Genomic DNA, 17,312 nt, shown 5'->3' with positions numbered 1-17,312 from the left:
TTACTTTTCACCAGTCTGTTCCAGCATGCTTCTAATAATATCAGAATCCCCTGGGTCAATGATAGCCAGGGTGCATACTCTGTAGCATTTTCGACACGCTGTGCCCAAGTCAATATTATTGCCACTGTAGTGATGAACACCAGTTTTAGCCAACATGGAATAGTATTCTGTTTCAGATTTCCTCAGACCTGGGCAGTTGTTGGCAAGAATAATCAATTTCGCTTTGCCTTGTCTGATCATCTTCAGAGTCTGTTTGTATCCCAGAACATACTTTCCCCTTTCATAACAAGTTGGAGCCTAGAGTTGATTGACTCCAAAGACTTTTTTGTCTTCTTTTTGGCCACCGTCTTCTTGCCTTAGGCGGGACAATCCCCAACCAAGATCAGCTACCAAAACGGCCAGGGAACGAGAAAGGAAAGAGCTCCCAAAATGCCGAGGATCTTTTTATTACAAGCTATAGCTTGGGCTCACACCCTCATGGCCGCAGCCATTAAGAGCAGAGCGCCTCATGCTCAGGTTTGATGGTTGATTTAAAGATTCCAGTCCCTCCCTATAGGGGAATTCCTGGCTGGCAAGCATCTATTGGTTGAAACACACAAGGGGATGTTGCATTTTTAATTGATTTGCTATAGGAAGGCTCCCAAACCATTAATGGTCTGGCTTTCCTTGTTTGGCTGTCCTAGGGGAGAGGGGCAATATGGGCTGGTTTCCTAGCAACTGTATCTCTAGTGGGCAGAAAAAGAATGTGGTAAGGCTGGTTCCTCCCCGAAGGTTGCTAGACATGTCTCCACCTGTCTGGCCTTTGTTCAGGCTTGTGCTTAACTTTAAAACAATAACTTAAAAGACTAATTTTTAATCTTTGGTCTTTTGCTGACTCAGGAAATCTTGTGGTCCTTTGTTAGCAGTAGTGTTCCTCTAGACGTCCCAGGTCTTGTCTTATTTCTGTTTCATTCTCTTCTTCCAGAAGGACTCCCAAATGAATCACTAAACCCTTACTCCATGTCCCTACTGTGAGTTCCTCCATCCTGATCTTGCTTCCAGAATCTTCCTTTGGTTCCAGCTTCTTCCCTCCTTCATAGCTCTTTTCCACATGGCTTAGAGGCGCTATGTTTCTTTGTAAGTATGGATGTCATGTCACCATCAACTTTGATCATAGTCACCTTCGGGAGTGTGCCCCAGCTCTGTGTGCCCCATTTCTTCTGCAGGTCTTCTATGTGGGGTCACGTTCTACATTCATAAATTACAGCATGACCAGCTCAGTTTTTCTAACTGGCAAAGCATACCCTTGGCTTTGCTCTTTTATTATTTTGGAGCCTTTGTCGCTTTCCTAGGAGGCAGAGATGTTGGGTACACACTGCTCCCGGTCTTATTTCTAGACAGGATCCAGACCTGCTCTTTTGGATCAATGTTTCTGCCAGCTTCTTTCTGAACTAACACTGAAGTGGGAACTAATTGGGAGTCACAGACTAGGGACAGAAGTGCCATGTGAAAAGTTTCCATCTGCACTTTCTGCATCAAGAAACAGAGTAACTCCCAATGTCTTCTGAGTTTTGTTTTGTTTTGAAGACAAGGTCTCTCTATGTTGCTATAGTTGGCTATGAACTTACAGTAACTCTCTTGCTTCCACCTCTGGGGGTTGAGATTATAGGCTTGTGCCATCATGCCAGGTTATGTGATGATGGGGAGTAATCCAAGGCTTCATCCATGCTGGGGAAACAGTCTATCAAGTGAGCTGCTCCACTTGTTCTGAACTGGAAGACTTAGTTTGATATTTTGGTAAAAGAGCATGTGTCAAATATTAGTCAAACTTTGTGGGGGGTGGCTGGAAAGATGGTTCAGCAGTTAAGAGCACAGGATGCTCTTCCAGAGGACCTGTGTTCAATTCCCAGCACCCACATGGCAGCTCATACCTATCTATAACTCCACTTCCAGGGGACCTGACAAATGCACATAAAAATTTTAGTAGCTATATAGTTAGTGAGATTCTAAGTTTTTGTTTCCACCCCAAGTTTATTTCTGCTGTCTTGAGTTCTTCCCACTCTATAGACATTCTCATAGGAGAGGTGGTGCCATAGACTCTTAGCCATATACCATTTTGCACACTCAAAGCCATACTCAAGTGTCTCTCCAACAGCCCCAACACAACCAACTGTTAAACAACCAGTTTCTTCATTTACAGAGAATTCCAAGATGCATAAGAATCCTTGCCAGGATATGCAGCTTGTTGAGACCCTTAGTTATCCTAAGTTATACATAGTCCTGGAGGCCTCAGATTCAAATATAACCAACTCAGAATATCCCTAAAATCCAGGCAAAATGCTCCAAACCAAACACAGAACTCATTGTACAACTCAACCTTGGGTCTCCAAAGGTCTGGGGCTCCAAGTATATGCTTGGCGGGTTGTCATGGCTAAGTGACATGACACAGAACTCTCTGGTTCCTGACTTTAGAGCTGCATTCTCTGTTCCCCATCATCTGGGCTCAGGAATGCCTTTCTGGTATGTGTGGCTCCTAAAGAGAGAAACTACCCAAACACTTTCAGCATTGTAAGGGATATTACCAGGAAAGGCGAGAAATGCCAGAGGCTCAGCCTTTATGACAGTAGGTAACTTGGAGTTTTTGTGGTACCATGTGCGGGGTAGAAAAAGCAATGATGGAAGCCAGGATCCTTGGAGTCACGCCTCTGCCCTTCGGTCAGTTACCCAGCTTCCAAGAATGTTTGTTAGCTACAAAGCAAACCCCAAGGAGTAGAGAATATACCGAGCCTTTGCTGTGTGCCAGGTATTCACTAGGTGACTAACATCCGTTATGGCATTTTGCTAATGCAACAACACTTGGAAGTAGATATTGCCGGGGCCACCTTAACAAGCGAAGAGGCTAAGCGGCCTGGAGAAGATTAGACAGAAGCTAGAGGAGAAAAAAGTAGTCCCAGACTCTCATCTTCAAGTGTAGCAGCACCCTTGTTAGCATTGCAGCTGCTTTCCATCTTAACGTACTTCTCCCTAGGCCACGTCATGTCAGAAGGCACTGTTGGCTTCTCTAGCCCTTGTATTGGATAAATGTTTTGGTCCTGTATTTTTCCACTGGAAGCGCACTTGTGGGGCTGCGTGTTGGACATAAGTCTATACCAAACCCACTAGATTTTGTACCTTCTGCTAAACGTCAGGTGACCCCAGTACTGAAGTTTATGAATCTTTTTTAATTCAGAAATTTGTACTGAAACCATTAGATCTGGCTTCAGCTTCTACAGACAGCTTTTATTTGAGTGAGGACATGAGCCAAAGCTGCCTCCAGCGTCAACTGGTCTCATTTCTTTTTCAATCTGCTTGCCTGGGCAGATGTCCCAGCGGAGAAATGATTAGCATCTTAATGGACAGAACAGCCAGAAAGGCCAGTGCAGATTTTTAAAAACCCTTAATGTCCAGAGAAGAAACAAGAATTCTGTGACTGCATTTGTCATTCGCCGAATATGCTGCCCCAGTTTCCCTGTTTCTTCATTAAACTCTGGCGAGTTCTTGTATTCTTGCCGGGAACCTGGGGACATGCTTGTGCTTGTGCCTGTTCAGTAGAAGCTCCTCTCCAGGGATACACTTCTGCCCTCCAAGATTTGGGTCTTCATGATCTTCAAAAGAGGTATTGTGCCCCCCAATGACATACTGGTCCTAACCCTCAGCACTTCAGGATTCTGGCCTCGTTTGCTAATGGGCCATTACTGTGTAATTGGCTAAGAGCACACTTGAATAGTGTTTCTCAACCTGTGGGCCATGGCCCCTTTGTGCTCAAATGGCCTTTTCACAGGGGTCACCTAAGATCATCAGAAAACACAGATTCTTTGTGTTATGATTCCTAATAGTAGCAAAATTATAGTTATGAAGTAGCAATGAAAATATTTTATGGTTCAGGGTCACCACAACATGAGGTGCTGTATTCAAGGGTTGCAGCATTAGGAAGGTTGAGAACCGCTGCAATAGAGTGAAGATACCCTACGTGACATGTCCTTCGAGGAGCCACAAGCATGCCAAGACCCTGGGACAAGGAGGTGCAGACTGGAGTGTTGGATCTGCCAGCACAGAATATCAAGGTTCAGCTGCCAGAAACTGAAGAAGCAAGGAAGCAGCCAAAGCATCTGACCCTGGAGGCTGAGCGGGGCTGGTCTAGTTTGCTTTTCTGTTGCTGTGGTAAAGTACCCATCAAAAGCAACTTAGAGAGGAAAGGATTTATTTGGCTTACCCTTCCAGTTCTCAACCCATCAATGAGTGAAGTCAGGGCGGGAACTAAAGGCAAAACCATGGAGGAACGCTGTTTATTGGCTTTCTCCCAAGCTTCTGTTGAGATACCTCTATTAAACAGCTCAGGACACGCTGCCTAGGGATGGTGCCACCCACAGTGGGCTGAGCCCTGCTACATCAGTTAGCTATAAAAATATGTCCCACAGAAATGCCGATAGGCCAATCTGATCAAAGTCACTCTGGGTTGACAGCTAAAGTTAACAACAACAAAGTCAGCTGAGGCCTGGCTTTCGGACCTGCAGCCTCCACATGATGAGACTCACTGGGGTGTAGGTGCTAGTTTTTAAACTATTTTATTTGTGCTTCCTATATTGTTTTCTCCCCACTCCACCCCAATCTCTTCCAATATCCCAAAACCAGGTAGGAGAGAGAAAGGGTTAGTGGGAGAGGGGGCACAGTTCTCTTAGCTGCTTCCTGCTGATTAGGATCATTGGGTTCCTTGGAGTCAGTCCAATCCTCGTTTCAGGTGACCTCCAACTTCTTGTCCCAGTGCAACAACAGTCACCAGGAGCAGCAGGGTTGCCTGTGAGGGAGCAACCTTGTTTTTTCTGGGAGCCCGCACTCTCTGGGCTCTGGCATTTATTCTCCCTCCAGAGTCCTCAGATTTAAACTGTCCGCAGCTGGCAAAAAGCGCCTCTCAGAGCCCCCATGAGGCAAATAGTCTGCTGCTGTGGACCATCTGAATCAGTCCCACATCCCACACCTGGCATGTTTATAGTCACAACATTGTTTTTTGTTTTTTTTTTTTTCTTCTTTTTTTAAGCCATGTTGTTTGTGTTACATGGTCTTGGCAGTCACACACAACCAGGCCAGGTAAGCAATTCTGCTTCTTTTTTTTTTTTTTTTTTCCTGAGCCAGGGTCTTCTGACTAGTCAGGCTAGTAGGACCTGCTCTTCCAGAGCCACCTCATAGGCTACTTGAGCCTTCACACTGTGAGCCACTCCACCTCACAGTACTCAGTGACCTCTTGTTGGGGCACAAGAGTGCTAAGGAGCCCAGCCTTGGCCTGGGGCCTAGGAAAACATCTACCAGAGCCATTGAGTTTGTTAAAGGCCACAGGAGCTAGAGAGAGCTCTCTCTGGTTGAGGAGCATGTGGGGGGGATGTTATGTGAGGGAGTGTTGGGGATCTTTTCCATCTGTGGACAAACCCAACTTACAGCCTCCCCCTCAGCCATGGCCAGGGTCCCAGGCCAGTGCTGTGCTGGCTTCTATCATTTGGGAAACAGCTCTTCTAGATCTTCTAGCTCCCCTCCTCATGTGGGAAGAGGCTGATGAGGGAGTAACCTCATGAGAATAGGTACTGGGAAGTATGGTCAGTGCCTCTGGCTGCCTCTCAAGGACTCTGGGACTGGAAAAACAGTAGCCTCCAAGCTATGCACAAATCTCAGCACAGTGAGCCAGGCTGTGTGTCAGGGCAGCCTGCCTTCTGCTCTGTATGCTTCCCATTGTCCGTTGCCTGTGCCATTTGTTCCTTTCAGGCAGTTACTAGCGTGTGTGTGTGTGTGTGTGTGTGTGTGTGTGTGTGTGAGAGAGAGAGAGAGAGAGAGAGAGAGAGAGAGAGAGAGAGAGGGAGGGAGGGAGGGAGGGAGGGAGGGAGAGGAGAGAGAGAGAGAGCGAGAGAGAGAGAGAGCTTGCGCTTGCCCATCAGGCCACCAGGGATCAGGGGTGGGTTTGTGGGGGAAGGCCAGGAGACCCTCCACGTTGAAAAACACTGGGTCAGTTTGCTGTCAAACTTCATTTGATCCCTGAGGAGGAGCTAAAAGAAATTACCTACTTAATAGATTGAAGTTTTTCTTGAATCAACTTTCATTATAGAGTCAAGTGAATTTTTTTTTTAGCCCTTTAAAATGATGAATGTGTAAATTTAACCTGAACAAACTCTCATTTATTCTCACCAAGGATATTCTTTTGCCTTTAAAGGCAAAAGTTTCATAGGAGGAGGCCTGGTGCTGGGTGGCAGTCCAGGGCCTTAAGCCTGGCTAATACACACAGGTCCTGGCTTCTCCTTTCATCCAAGGTGATGCTGCTCAAGTGCAGCTGGGCCTGTGTGCTCTGCGGCCAGCACAGCATATGGCTGTTTCCCTCAGCCACACAGCCTTGTCCTGCCAGCTATCCTGGCTGCCACAGGTAAACTCACATAGGTGGAGGCTGTCAGGAAGCTGGGGATGCCCTAGCTTTCCAAAGCCTGTAACAGCTGTCCCCAGCTAGAAGGGACTAGAGAGCTTCCCTGCTGCCCATGCAATGCCACCGTTCAGCCAGTACCTCTGGGCTACTTGTTTGTTATTTGTGGAAGTGTATAGGACATTTGTACTTAAACTCTATGAGCACAGAGCAACAGAGGACTGGAGCAGATGTTCAGAGAATGGACTCCAGCATTGGTGAGCTCAAGACCAGTGAAACTGTGTCTCAAAAACAAGGCGGGTGGTTGACCTCTGACCTTCACATACACAAGCATTTGGAGGCATCCATGTATCTGCATACTCATGAGACCACAAATACACACACACACACACACACACACACACACACACACACACCACACACACACACACACAGAGAGAAAGAAAACAAGAAACAGCACCAGCTAAAATTTATTGAGTACTGGCTATGTACCAGGCCTGGCACTGGGCACCTTCATCTCTAGGCAGTGGGTCCTACTCTTTAGTTCCGTGGCACAGGTGGGAAGCTGAGGGCAGGAGGTGTTATGCGGCTTGCTTGCAGTATGCGCTCATCAGTGGCTGAGCTGGGTCAGGAGGTACCTGGACTGTTAGTGACGGTGTGGCTTGTCTGGATGGGCATGTCCCAAGCAGCCATTGTCTGTTCTCTTCATACTTGTATTTCGCCCAGGCTGAGGTTTCTTGGGGATCCCCAAAGCCTGAAATTATAGGTGCTAGGGGGTGACTCTGGGGCTTCTTGGGGTAAGGGCACCATGGAATGCTGTTCACCACACAGGGAGCTGAGGGATTCCAGGAAGAGCTTTCTGAAGGAGGAGGACACGGCGTTGTAGAGGACTGGGGTCACTGCCAAGCTGACATAGAAGAGCGTGTTGGTCACCATGTAGAAGTAATGATAGAAATCGTAGAGCGCGCTGGAAGAGAAACCCAGGGGTCTGGTTAGAGGCTGCCACCTCCTCGCAGTGCCTGCAAATCCCCTCTTCAGTGCTGGGCGAGCAAGGAAGGTCTTCCTGGTGGCAGGACACAATGGACATAATACAGGTTTCTACGGCTGTCCTTCCCAGATGCCTTCCAGCTGCCGTAACTTCCCTGGATACGATTACTGATCACCTACACAGCAAATGACCACCCTGGTGGCAGAAGCTATCCGCCCAGGTCAGCGAGATGCTGGGAGCCCGTGTGGTGTGGTGTGGTCAAGGAGGCATGGTTTCATTAAGAATGAAGGGTTGTTGTTGTTGTTTTGTTTTCTAGTCATCATGCTCCACGTGGCAGAGATTGCTTGCAGTAGTAAGGGCTTGACATACGCTCCTGTGTGCACATGTGTGTGAGGGGAGCTGGTTGCTCCTGGGGAAGAGACAGCTGGGGACACAGCTAGGTCACTGTGGGATCTCTACCCTGTTGGGAGTTTGGCTTCCATTTATGATCACAGGCATAGTGATTTCCAAGAGTCTCGTGTGGCTCAGGCTAGCCTTCCACTTTTTATGTAGCCAAGGATAACCTTGAACTTCTGATCCTCCTGCATGCACTTCACAAATGCTGGGAGTAAATGCACCACCATACCCAATTTATGTGATGCTGGGGATTAAACATGGAACTTCATGAATAGTAGACAAACACTCTACAGATTGAGCTATATTCCTAGCCCATAAGTTTTCTCTTCTCTAACTGTAATCAGAAAGGGGTCACATCTTGGTCTTCATGTGGTCTTTATTAGTTCGTGGAACTAAGTTAACTCTTTAATGTCTGTCCCCACCCTCTGTGGGCTGCAGGCTTTGCTCTGTAATGGTGTCAAGATGCTCATAGCCCTGACTGCTCCCTACAAGCCTGTCATACCCATGGTCTTACCAGGTCACAGCGGTTTTCAGAGATTGCCCTGATCCAGCCAGACCTGTTACCCCAATTCTTGGAAAACTAAGGCAGGAAGGAGGACTGCCATTCTTGGCTACAAAGACAACACTAGGCCCACTGAGACAATACAGCAAGACTTGATCATAAAACAAACAAACAGGAAAACCCACAATGCCTTGTTCCCCATTTAGAGCTGGAAGGTTTTGAGAGTATAGCCTGAGCAGGACCAGACAGACTATAGGCCAATGATCCAGAACACTTTGGAGCAGTTGAGGCTCCATTGTCTGGCTCTAGCCCAGCCCAGTAGTCAGCACTTACTCAGTCCATCCATCATCAGGGATGTAGCAGTACATGAGCCTGCGGGCATGGTACGGCAGCCAGCAGATGACATACACAGCCACGATGGCTCCTGCAGGACAGTGAGAGAGAGAGAAAGAGAAAGAGAAAGAGGGCATAGCAGACAGAAAGCAAACACGTTCTCAGTTACAGCATCGTTCAGGGAAGAATGTGCCCAAGGTGACAACAGCAACTCCTGTGGCCTCTTCCTCAAGCCAAAGGGTGGGAAGAGAACTTTAAGGTTACTGAATATGAACCTGTGATGTCCGTGGCACAACATGCTTCCAGAATCAGCTCGGAAATGCACTCCCAGCTAGGGCTGGATATTCCCACCTGGCTGACTGCATGTACAGCATAATATAAATGCCTCTTGTGCTCTGCAGAGCCTTTCCCTGAGCTCTTCCTTTTCCTTCTGGATGCACGGGGCACCCTCATCAGGCCACAAGCCAGGATAGTGTTCTATCCGTCCACATCTTGCCTTTTAATGGGCTCTTCCTCAGCAACTGTCCACTCTATTTCTTCCCTTTATCCATTGCTGCCACCCTAGGAAGCTCTCATCACCTTGTTACTGGACTCTGACAACCTTCCCTCTCCTCGCAGGAGCAACCGCTCACATTTAACCCAGGGTGTTATATGTAGCAGAGGCCCTGCAGCAGTAGCACTACCTAGTATCCTGGAAGAAATGAACATTCGTCATCCCACCCAGGACCTCGTGGGTTGGAATCTCATGGCTGGGCCCTGCACTCTGGCTTTTACGATGTTCTGGATCATTGCCATACATCTTGAAGTTTGAGAGCACTATTTGGCCTGTATGTTAAAGAGCTATGAAGGCAACAGATCTAGACACTGGCTCTTGGAACTTTTGCCCAGCAGCCATAGAGCAAAGCCTGGCACACCTTCCTGTGCTGATTTCCTGCCACATGTCACACCACGGTGCACTTAGCTCTTACATCTGTTCCCACAAGATCGTGATGTTGCAGACCCGTCTCATTGGATCCCCCCAGACTTCAGCTAATGCCCAGGTTTCAACTAGGGCATGATGGGTGCTTGGAGAGACCTGATTCCCTGTCCTTTTAAAAGTGTCTCTTACAAGGCCAGATTGTTCCAGAGCCTTAAAAAAGCAAGCAAGTAAACAGATCAGTGCTGTGAGTTGGAGAGGGGAGTGCTAGAGGAATGAGATCTGGGGACCCAGCCAGTCTGAGAGTCCACAACCGCCAGACTGCAGTCCTGCACTGTAGCTACTCTTGGCCTTCCCATGCAGTCCAGCTTTCTGAAACAGAGCCAAGGATCTGCCTGTCTGAGTATGCTACTCCCTGGGCAGATCTGTACTTCTGTGCATAGAATTCCAATTCTTTCTTTTAACTCTCCCATTGTGCTTTTGAGGGAAAGCCATGGAAGAATGTACAGCTCCCCTGAGGTTTAGGAAAAAGACCTAGCTTGCCAAGGTCACGTAGCCAGGGACTGATGGAAGCATCCCCGGTAGCTGGGCTCCTCTCCCTCTTGGTATTGTGGCAGAGGACTTAACTGAGAACCTGGGCGCTGTGCTGGAGGCTGCGGATCTGGCTGGCATCCTTGTGTCTCACCAGGCTGGCTTGGACCCCCAGGGACAGGGTCTTTCTCCATGCGATGAAGCCCAGGAGGCCTTCCTCACTCAGGAGCTCCAGGCGGCTGGGGATGGAGCTGACTTGGGCAGAAGCTGATGGTACCTGGGAGTAGAGGGCCATCAGGTGGTTGACAGTGACCGCATTCAGGAGAGCAGTGAGTGCCAAGGGGAGCGCAAAGGACACCAGCACGTTCACCTGTGGAGGTAATTCCGAGTGTTATGGAGGCCAGTGCCAAAGGCCTTCGGCTCTGGCCGTCAGGTTTGCTGTGTACTCAGAATCTGCATCAGCAGAAGCAGGGACCAGAGACCTGGAAGGGAAAGCTAAGGGAAGCCTCGGAACTGTGATGCTATGGTGCAAGCCCAAGGTCACAGAGAAGCCATACTGCGCTATTGACAGGAGTCAGAAGCTTCCCAAGGAGAGACGTCACTGGCTGCTCAACCTCCTCTGCCCGCTTTTTTCCAGCTCTGGACACAGTACCCTGAGGGCCCCAGCCCTTTTCAGCCTTTTGCAGTCTTTATATTCAAACAGTGTCTTCAGATGGCTCCCATTGGCTGGTTACCTTCATTTTAAAACCACAGTCCATGGGCTGGAGCGGTGGCTCAGTGATTAAGAGCACACTGCTCCTGCAGAACACTAGGGTTCTGATCCCAACACCCATGCTGGGCAGCTCCCAGCAGCCTGTAATTCCTGCTCTAGGAGATTTGATGCCCCTTTTCAGCCTCTGCAGTCACCGGCTCTCACGTGGACATACCCAGACACCCAGCCATATATGTATAATTAAAAAGAAAATGAGTCATTAAAAATAATCATCTGTTATCACAGCCTCAGAGGTTAGAAAACCGGGAGGCTGCAGTGCTAGCTCTGGACATGCCTCTCATTCTACCCAAGCAAGAACAGACACAGCTCCCAGAGCCATGTGGCAAAAGGGGCCCCATGCCAGAGCTGGGGCACCACAGGGCCCAAGTGAAGAGGGGGCACCCTGGACGTACCCAGGGCAAACACAGCAGAGGGGGTGGCTTGTGGGTAATTTCCCCACCCATTCACTCAGAGGCTCTGTGGGCAAGTTCTGTGGGTTACACATGTTATTCAAATGCTGATGGAGGGACTTTGTGAGGAGGCAGAGAGGGGGGGAGGGAAAAAGGCTGCATGAGGCCATGGATAATGTCCTTAGGTAGCTCAGGTTAGCTGCTTTAGAGGGAAGGAAAACTGGAGGGCAACTCTCTAGAGCATAAGTGGGGAAGGAAGGGGGGGGGGACATGAACTGAGGAACTGCTGTGCTGTATCCCTGGCACTCTCACAGGGTCACATTTAATTATTCTCATGATACCAGTGCCATGCTTATTTATTTATTTATTTATTTTTTAGACAAACCAGGCATGTGAACAAAACCCACCACCAGACACCCCTTTCTGAGTTAGCAAATCATCAGGGACAAAGAACAGAAAAAGGGCCTCCTGGGAGCCAGCAAACCTATAATTCTGACTCAGGGTTCCATTCCTCCTCACCAACCTTGTCCTGAATCCTCCTCTAAATTAAACCTTCTTCCTGTGTTTCTGACAGATAAACACGGGCACAGCTGGCTCTTCCCAGGTGGTTTCTCCCAGTTCCTCTCGGGTGAAAAGCAGAGTGCTAAGCAGAGTACCTCTGGCTAGGTCCTAGACCCCTTCCTCCCTTCCCACCAGGCCCAGCTGACACACACGGGAGGGCACAGAGGAGGAGCTCTATGCCAGGGGCTGCAACCTGGTACTGGGGCAGGAGAAAAGGGTGGGGAGAGAGAGATATCACAAGTAATATGAGAGGAACCAATGGCAGAGAAAGGCTGGTGACCAGCACCAGTAGCCACAGGTAAGGGACAGAGCATGGAATAGGAAAAGCTCATGAATTCCAAATGTGGAAGGAGGCAGGTGCTATGTAACCGCTTATGAGGGGGCTTCATGAGGAGGCAGAGGGAAGGGGAAGAGGCCCATTAAAGGTCACTGCTACTCTACCCTCACGGCTCAGAGCCCTTGAACTGCGAACAGTTTCCTCCTCGTCTGCTCTCTGTCCACTTCAATTGGAAGTACACCCCCCACCCCCAATAAAGCATGCCCCTGGTCTAATTCTTTGCTCTGGGACACAGGGACTTGGAACTCTCCACAGGACCCTCCAGACTCCAGTCCACACCTGACCAGGAATTCAGTGCAGAAGCGTGTGGTGGCCCAGACATCTAGGCCGCCCCCTAATCCCACACATGTCCTGATGCACCGGTGGGCGTGCCTTTCTGAGCCTTCGTGTGCTTACCCTCCCACACCCTCTAGGTGCCCATGGGTAGTGAAGGGATGCTGGTGGCACCCTGCTTTGGTCCTTTGCATTTCTGGAAAGGACCCTGGAGGGGCTGCTTTAGTTTCTCTCACTATAGCAGTGTGTGTGTGTGTGTGTGTGTGTGTGTGACACCTAGGACCACTGTCCATTTGAACAGTGACAGGGTAAATTCAAGGGGCCCTGGTTTACGGAACTGCTGGAAACCTGAGACTTGGAAAGGTGAGACTTGCTTTCAAAAAACAAAAAACAAACAAACAAACAAAAAACCAAAAAACGCATTACCAAGTGCTGGGAGAGTGGCTCACGTGGAGGTGTGGGCGTGGGGGCGGGGCAGAGGAGGAGAGGCCTTGGGAGGAGGGAAGGCCTTCAGACAGAGGAGGAAATATAGCTCATTTCCAGGGTTAAGAGGAATTGGGGAGGGACCACACAAAGAAAGACTTGACCTAAATGCCAGAGAGGGGCCAGGCAGAGCTAGGGAGGAAAAAGCAGGTGAGAGTAAGTGGGTGAGGAGGGTCCAGGAAGTGAAGACAGAACTCTATCAGCCCCCAGTTGAGGCGCAGAGAAACGCTCCCCTCGATTTCCCGGAGGCCCATTCAAGAGCCACATGGTTGGGGTGGCCTAAGTACAGAGTCTAATGGGACATGAAATCTTCATTTTCACAGGCTCCCCTTGTGGTTCCTTTTTTTGAAAAAGGGGGTGCGTGAGGAAGTGGGTGTCAGAGGACAACTTTAGGGAGTGGGTTTCCCTTCCACTGTGGGTTTCCCTCCTTACCTGGATGAAGACCTGGAGCGTGGCGCGGCTCACGAGCACCGTGCACACACGCGAGGCGGGCTCGGGCTCTCCGTCTGCGCTCTCCACTTCGTGCTTCTGTCCCATGATCACCGCCATGGGCAGGGCCAGGCCCAGAGAGGCAACCCAGACCAGCGACAGCAGGCGGCGGGTGCGGCGCGGAGTGAGCAGGCGGCGGGCCCGCAGCGGCTGGCACACAGCCAGGCAGCGCTCTGCGCTCAGGCTGGCCACGCTCAGCACAGTGGCATAGGCGCACAGCTCGCGCACGAAGTAGTAGCCGCGACAGCCCAGGTCGCCGAAGACCCAGGGGTAGTGCGACCACACGAAGTTGTAGAGCTCCACGGGCACGCTGATCAGGAGCAACAGCAGCGCCGACAGCGCCAGGCTGAGCACGTGGTAGCGCAGGCGCCCGGGGCGCCCGGCCCGTGCCTTCAGCACCACGTGCACGGACAGCGCATTGCCCGCCGTGCCCAGCGCGAAGATGAGCGAGTAGAGCGCGGTGAACAGCACCTTGGCCCAGAGGCGCGTGTCCACGCCCAGCCGCGCTTCCAGGCTCAGCCCTGCGCTGGGGCTGGGCCTCGGGGGCCACGGGCTGCTGGTCTCCATCACTGTCTCGTGGTGGCCTCCGCTCCCTCCCTCTCACTGCCCAGAGCCTGGGCTAGCTGCCCGGTGAGCCGGCACCACCTCCTTTCTGGGAACCTCCAAAGCTGGAGGACACTCCCCTGGAGGGAGGTCCAGAGCAGGATCTCTCTTCCATTTGGCACAATCCAGAAACGCACGAGTTGGTGGGAAAGGGGGATCCTTTGGGGTTCAATAGTAAGCTGTGTGACATTTTTTTTTCCAGTTTATTTACTTCCATGGGCAAGTTTTAAAAGCCCTCTGTGCCCCACTCCTTGTTTTTCAATCTCAAAATACTACCCATGCTGCAGAATTTGTCTGCAAATCAAATGAGTTCATTGGCATGCAGATGTTCAAGCTATGGTACAGACAGACAGACATGGAATTTGAACTTTACAACGCTCCCTCTCTCCCATCTGTTTGCCATCATCTCTGTGAGCAGTCTGAAGAAGAGAAGGCCTGGGAAGGCTTTGCCAGGCTCCAGCAACTTTGCCACCCTAATTGCTCTCATCAACGGGGCTGCACCCTCCTGGTAGTACACTGTCTCAGGACTTTGAGGCTGTCACTCTCAGGTCCGAGGAAAGAATGTGTGTTAAGTCTATTTAAGAACATTTTACGGTCTCATTTGTAAGCTAATGACGGCTTTCTGGAGAGCCGGTCTTCTCATCCCAACAGAGGCCTAGCGTCTACCTGGGACAGAATTAGATTGGCAACTGGGCCTCCTGACTTCACAGGTTATATGGCCCAGTGACAATTATTTTCGTCTTCTTCTGGATATTTATCCATACTCACAGTGAAACCGAGATAATGTAAATTTGCTTTCATTCTACTCCTACATGGGAAGGCTTTTGAGTCTGGGAATTCGAAAGGGAGCCATAACTCCATGGCTTTATTGAATAGTTAAACCAGAAATTATAGAAGCCACCAGCAAATGTGGCTGTGTGTTATCTGTCATCTTATTGGGATCCCTGCTTAAGAGCTGACTTGGTACTCCTCTTGTCCTCTTGGAATTCTTTCTAATTTTGGGGCACAGGGCTCTCATTTCACTTTTTGGTTCTGGACCCTGAAAATTTCACAATCAATTGCCATCAATTGCATAAGCTCACTGTAAACCAGAGCACCCTACAAGGAAGGAAACTGAGCAAAAGGGGCCAGACTGTCTCTCTCTTAGTTGTCCAACTGCAAAATACATCATAATTGTCAGGATTTACACTTTAATCATTCACATCTTTGAGAACATTATTTATTTTTATTTATTTTAATAAGGAGAATTTTCAGCTGGGTGTAGTGGTCCACACCTTTAATCCCGGAACTTGGGAAGCAGAAGCAGGTGGATCTCTGTGAGTTTAAGGTCAGCCTGGTCTACATGGTGAGTTCCAGGACAGCCAGAGATACATAGTGAGAAATGGTCTCAACAACAACAACCCCATCACCAATAATAACAAAAATGGATTTTCATCCTGCAGAGGCCAGAACTGGTTTGTCAGATCCCTTGGAGCTGGAGTCAGTCGCAGTTGGTTGTGAACCTGACGTGAGTACTGGGCACTGAACTTGAAACCTCTGTGAGGGCAGTCAGCACCCTTCACCAAGGAGCCATCTCCCAAGCCCCTTGTCTGGGTCTCTTATCCCACTGGCCTAGAACACTGAGCAGATGAGAGGGGAGACAGAGAGAGAGTGAGGAGTGAGGGATACGGAGAGAGACAAGGAGGTTCCCTCTGGACATGCATGGCAAGGACAAAGGCTGAGAGGAGACAGCTAAGCTGGGTGTGCAGCGGAGCCTGAGGTGGTGAGGCAGCTAGGAAGCTTCTCAAACTGCTGTTCAGAAGCAATGTGGTCTAACCTTCTTAGTTGGAGGGCAACTGACTAGCAATCCCAATTCTACCTACGACCACAATCCCTCTCTGCTTTGTAGCATGGCAAAAGCCATAAGGACACCACGTGAGGGGACATTCTGAGATTCCAGGGCTGAGGACGTGACCCCTTCTTGTCCAGGCACAGCCTGTTGGCTCTCTTCCTCTCTCCTTCACCCAGAGGTGCTGATGGACTTTGCTTGCTGGCCCTGTTACTCACCTCCTTTCTCTCTCTCTAGTCCTGCCTTTATTCTTGTAAACAAGGTTTGTGAAGGACTTTCTCAGGGACTCAGCTTGAATGTCCCATAGGCTTGTGGCTGGTACCTTGATTACCATTCTGCTTATCATGTGTAAGTGTTAGTGTATGAACACATGTGTGTGTGAGGTCATGGGTAAAAGTGATCATGGATGTGTGTATGATTGTGGCTATGTGTAATATTGCACATGTAATCACATATATAAGCACACACGCATATGTAAATGTGTGTGTGCAAATGTGCTGATGTTTTAATGAGCCTGATGAGCTGAAATAGGTATTAGGCTAACACTGCAAAGTCATTTACTTTCCCCATGTACCCCACCTTGAAGTTTACAGCGTGGTTGAATTCCCATGAAACTGCTTAGGTTGGCATTAGTGTTGACTTCCTCATAGCTGCCTTCATGCTTGGCCTTCAGGTTTTCCTGGGTGTCACTAACCTAATCTTCAGGTTAAGCCATTGTTTTAGTCACTGCTCTTTTGCTGTGAAGAGACACTATGACCGCAGCAACTTTTATGAAATAAAGCATTTAATTGGGGGCTTGCTTATAGTTTCAGAGGGTCAGTCCATTGTCATCATGTTGGGGATCATAATAGCAAGTATGACACTAGAATGTTGAGATCTACACCCTGATCCAGAAGCAGAGAGAAGGGAGGGGGAGGGAAAAAGTAGAGGGAGAAGGAAGAGGAAGAAGGGAGCCAGAGAAAGGAGAGGGAGAAAGAGAGGGGAAGGAAGAGAGAGAGGCTGGGCTTAGCATAGGCTTATGGAACATCAAAGCCTACCCACTGAGACATACTTTTTCCAACAAGGCCACACCTCCTAATCCTTTTAATCCTTTCAAATAGTGCTGCTCCCTGGTGACTAAGCATTCAAATATAGGAGCTTATGGGACCACCATATTCAAACCACCATATCTATTGAAGAGTTCAAAGCTGAATGAAGCGTGGCTCAGTGGAAGAAAGAGCATCACTGGAGCATTCCCTCATGACCTCATTATATACCATATCCAGCTCTGTGTGTGTGTGTGTGTGTGTGTGTGTGTGTGTGTGTGTGTGTGTGTTTCTTATCCACCACAGGATAAGCATCTCAGGTTCACTTTGCCCTTTCTACCAAGATGCTCTGCCTGTATAGACAACTAGCTGATCCTGGTCTGAAACTACGAGTCAATGTAAACCTTTCTTTCTACACTGTTTTATTTGTTTGTTTAAGAGTTTTTTTTTTATGTGTATAGGTATTTTGCCTGA

General features: G+C 49.2%; 1 protein-coding gene and 1 pseudogene across 1 annotated transcript; both read right to left on the bottom strand.

Annotated features, from left to right (window-relative positions):
- On the bottom strand, window positions 1–1,659 carry LOC110541503 (large ribosomal subunit protein eL30-like; annotated as a pseudogene).
- Window positions 1,660–6,864: 5,205 nt separating this feature from the next.
- Ntsr2 (neurotensin receptor 2) lies at window positions 6,865–13,997 on the bottom strand. The gene is given in 5 exon segments (XM_021628269.2): window positions 6,865–7,209; window positions 7,211–7,379; window positions 8,632–8,722; window positions 10,175–10,448; window positions 13,326–13,997. Coding segments are annotated over 5 exon segments (1,374 nt in total). The 5' UTR covers window positions 13,950–13,997; the 3' UTR covers window positions 6,865–6,993.
- Window positions 13,998–17,312: the final 3,315 nt, after the last annotated feature.

This window comes from Meriones unguiculatus, chromosome 1, assembly GCF_030254825.1.
Source record: "Meriones unguiculatus strain TT.TT164.6M chromosome 1, Bangor_MerUng_6.1, whole genome shotgun sequence".
Classification (NCBI taxonomy): domain Eukaryota; kingdom Metazoa; phylum Chordata; class Mammalia; order Rodentia; family Muridae; genus Meriones; species Meriones unguiculatus.
This window is presented reverse-complemented; position numbering and strand designations above follow the sequence as displayed.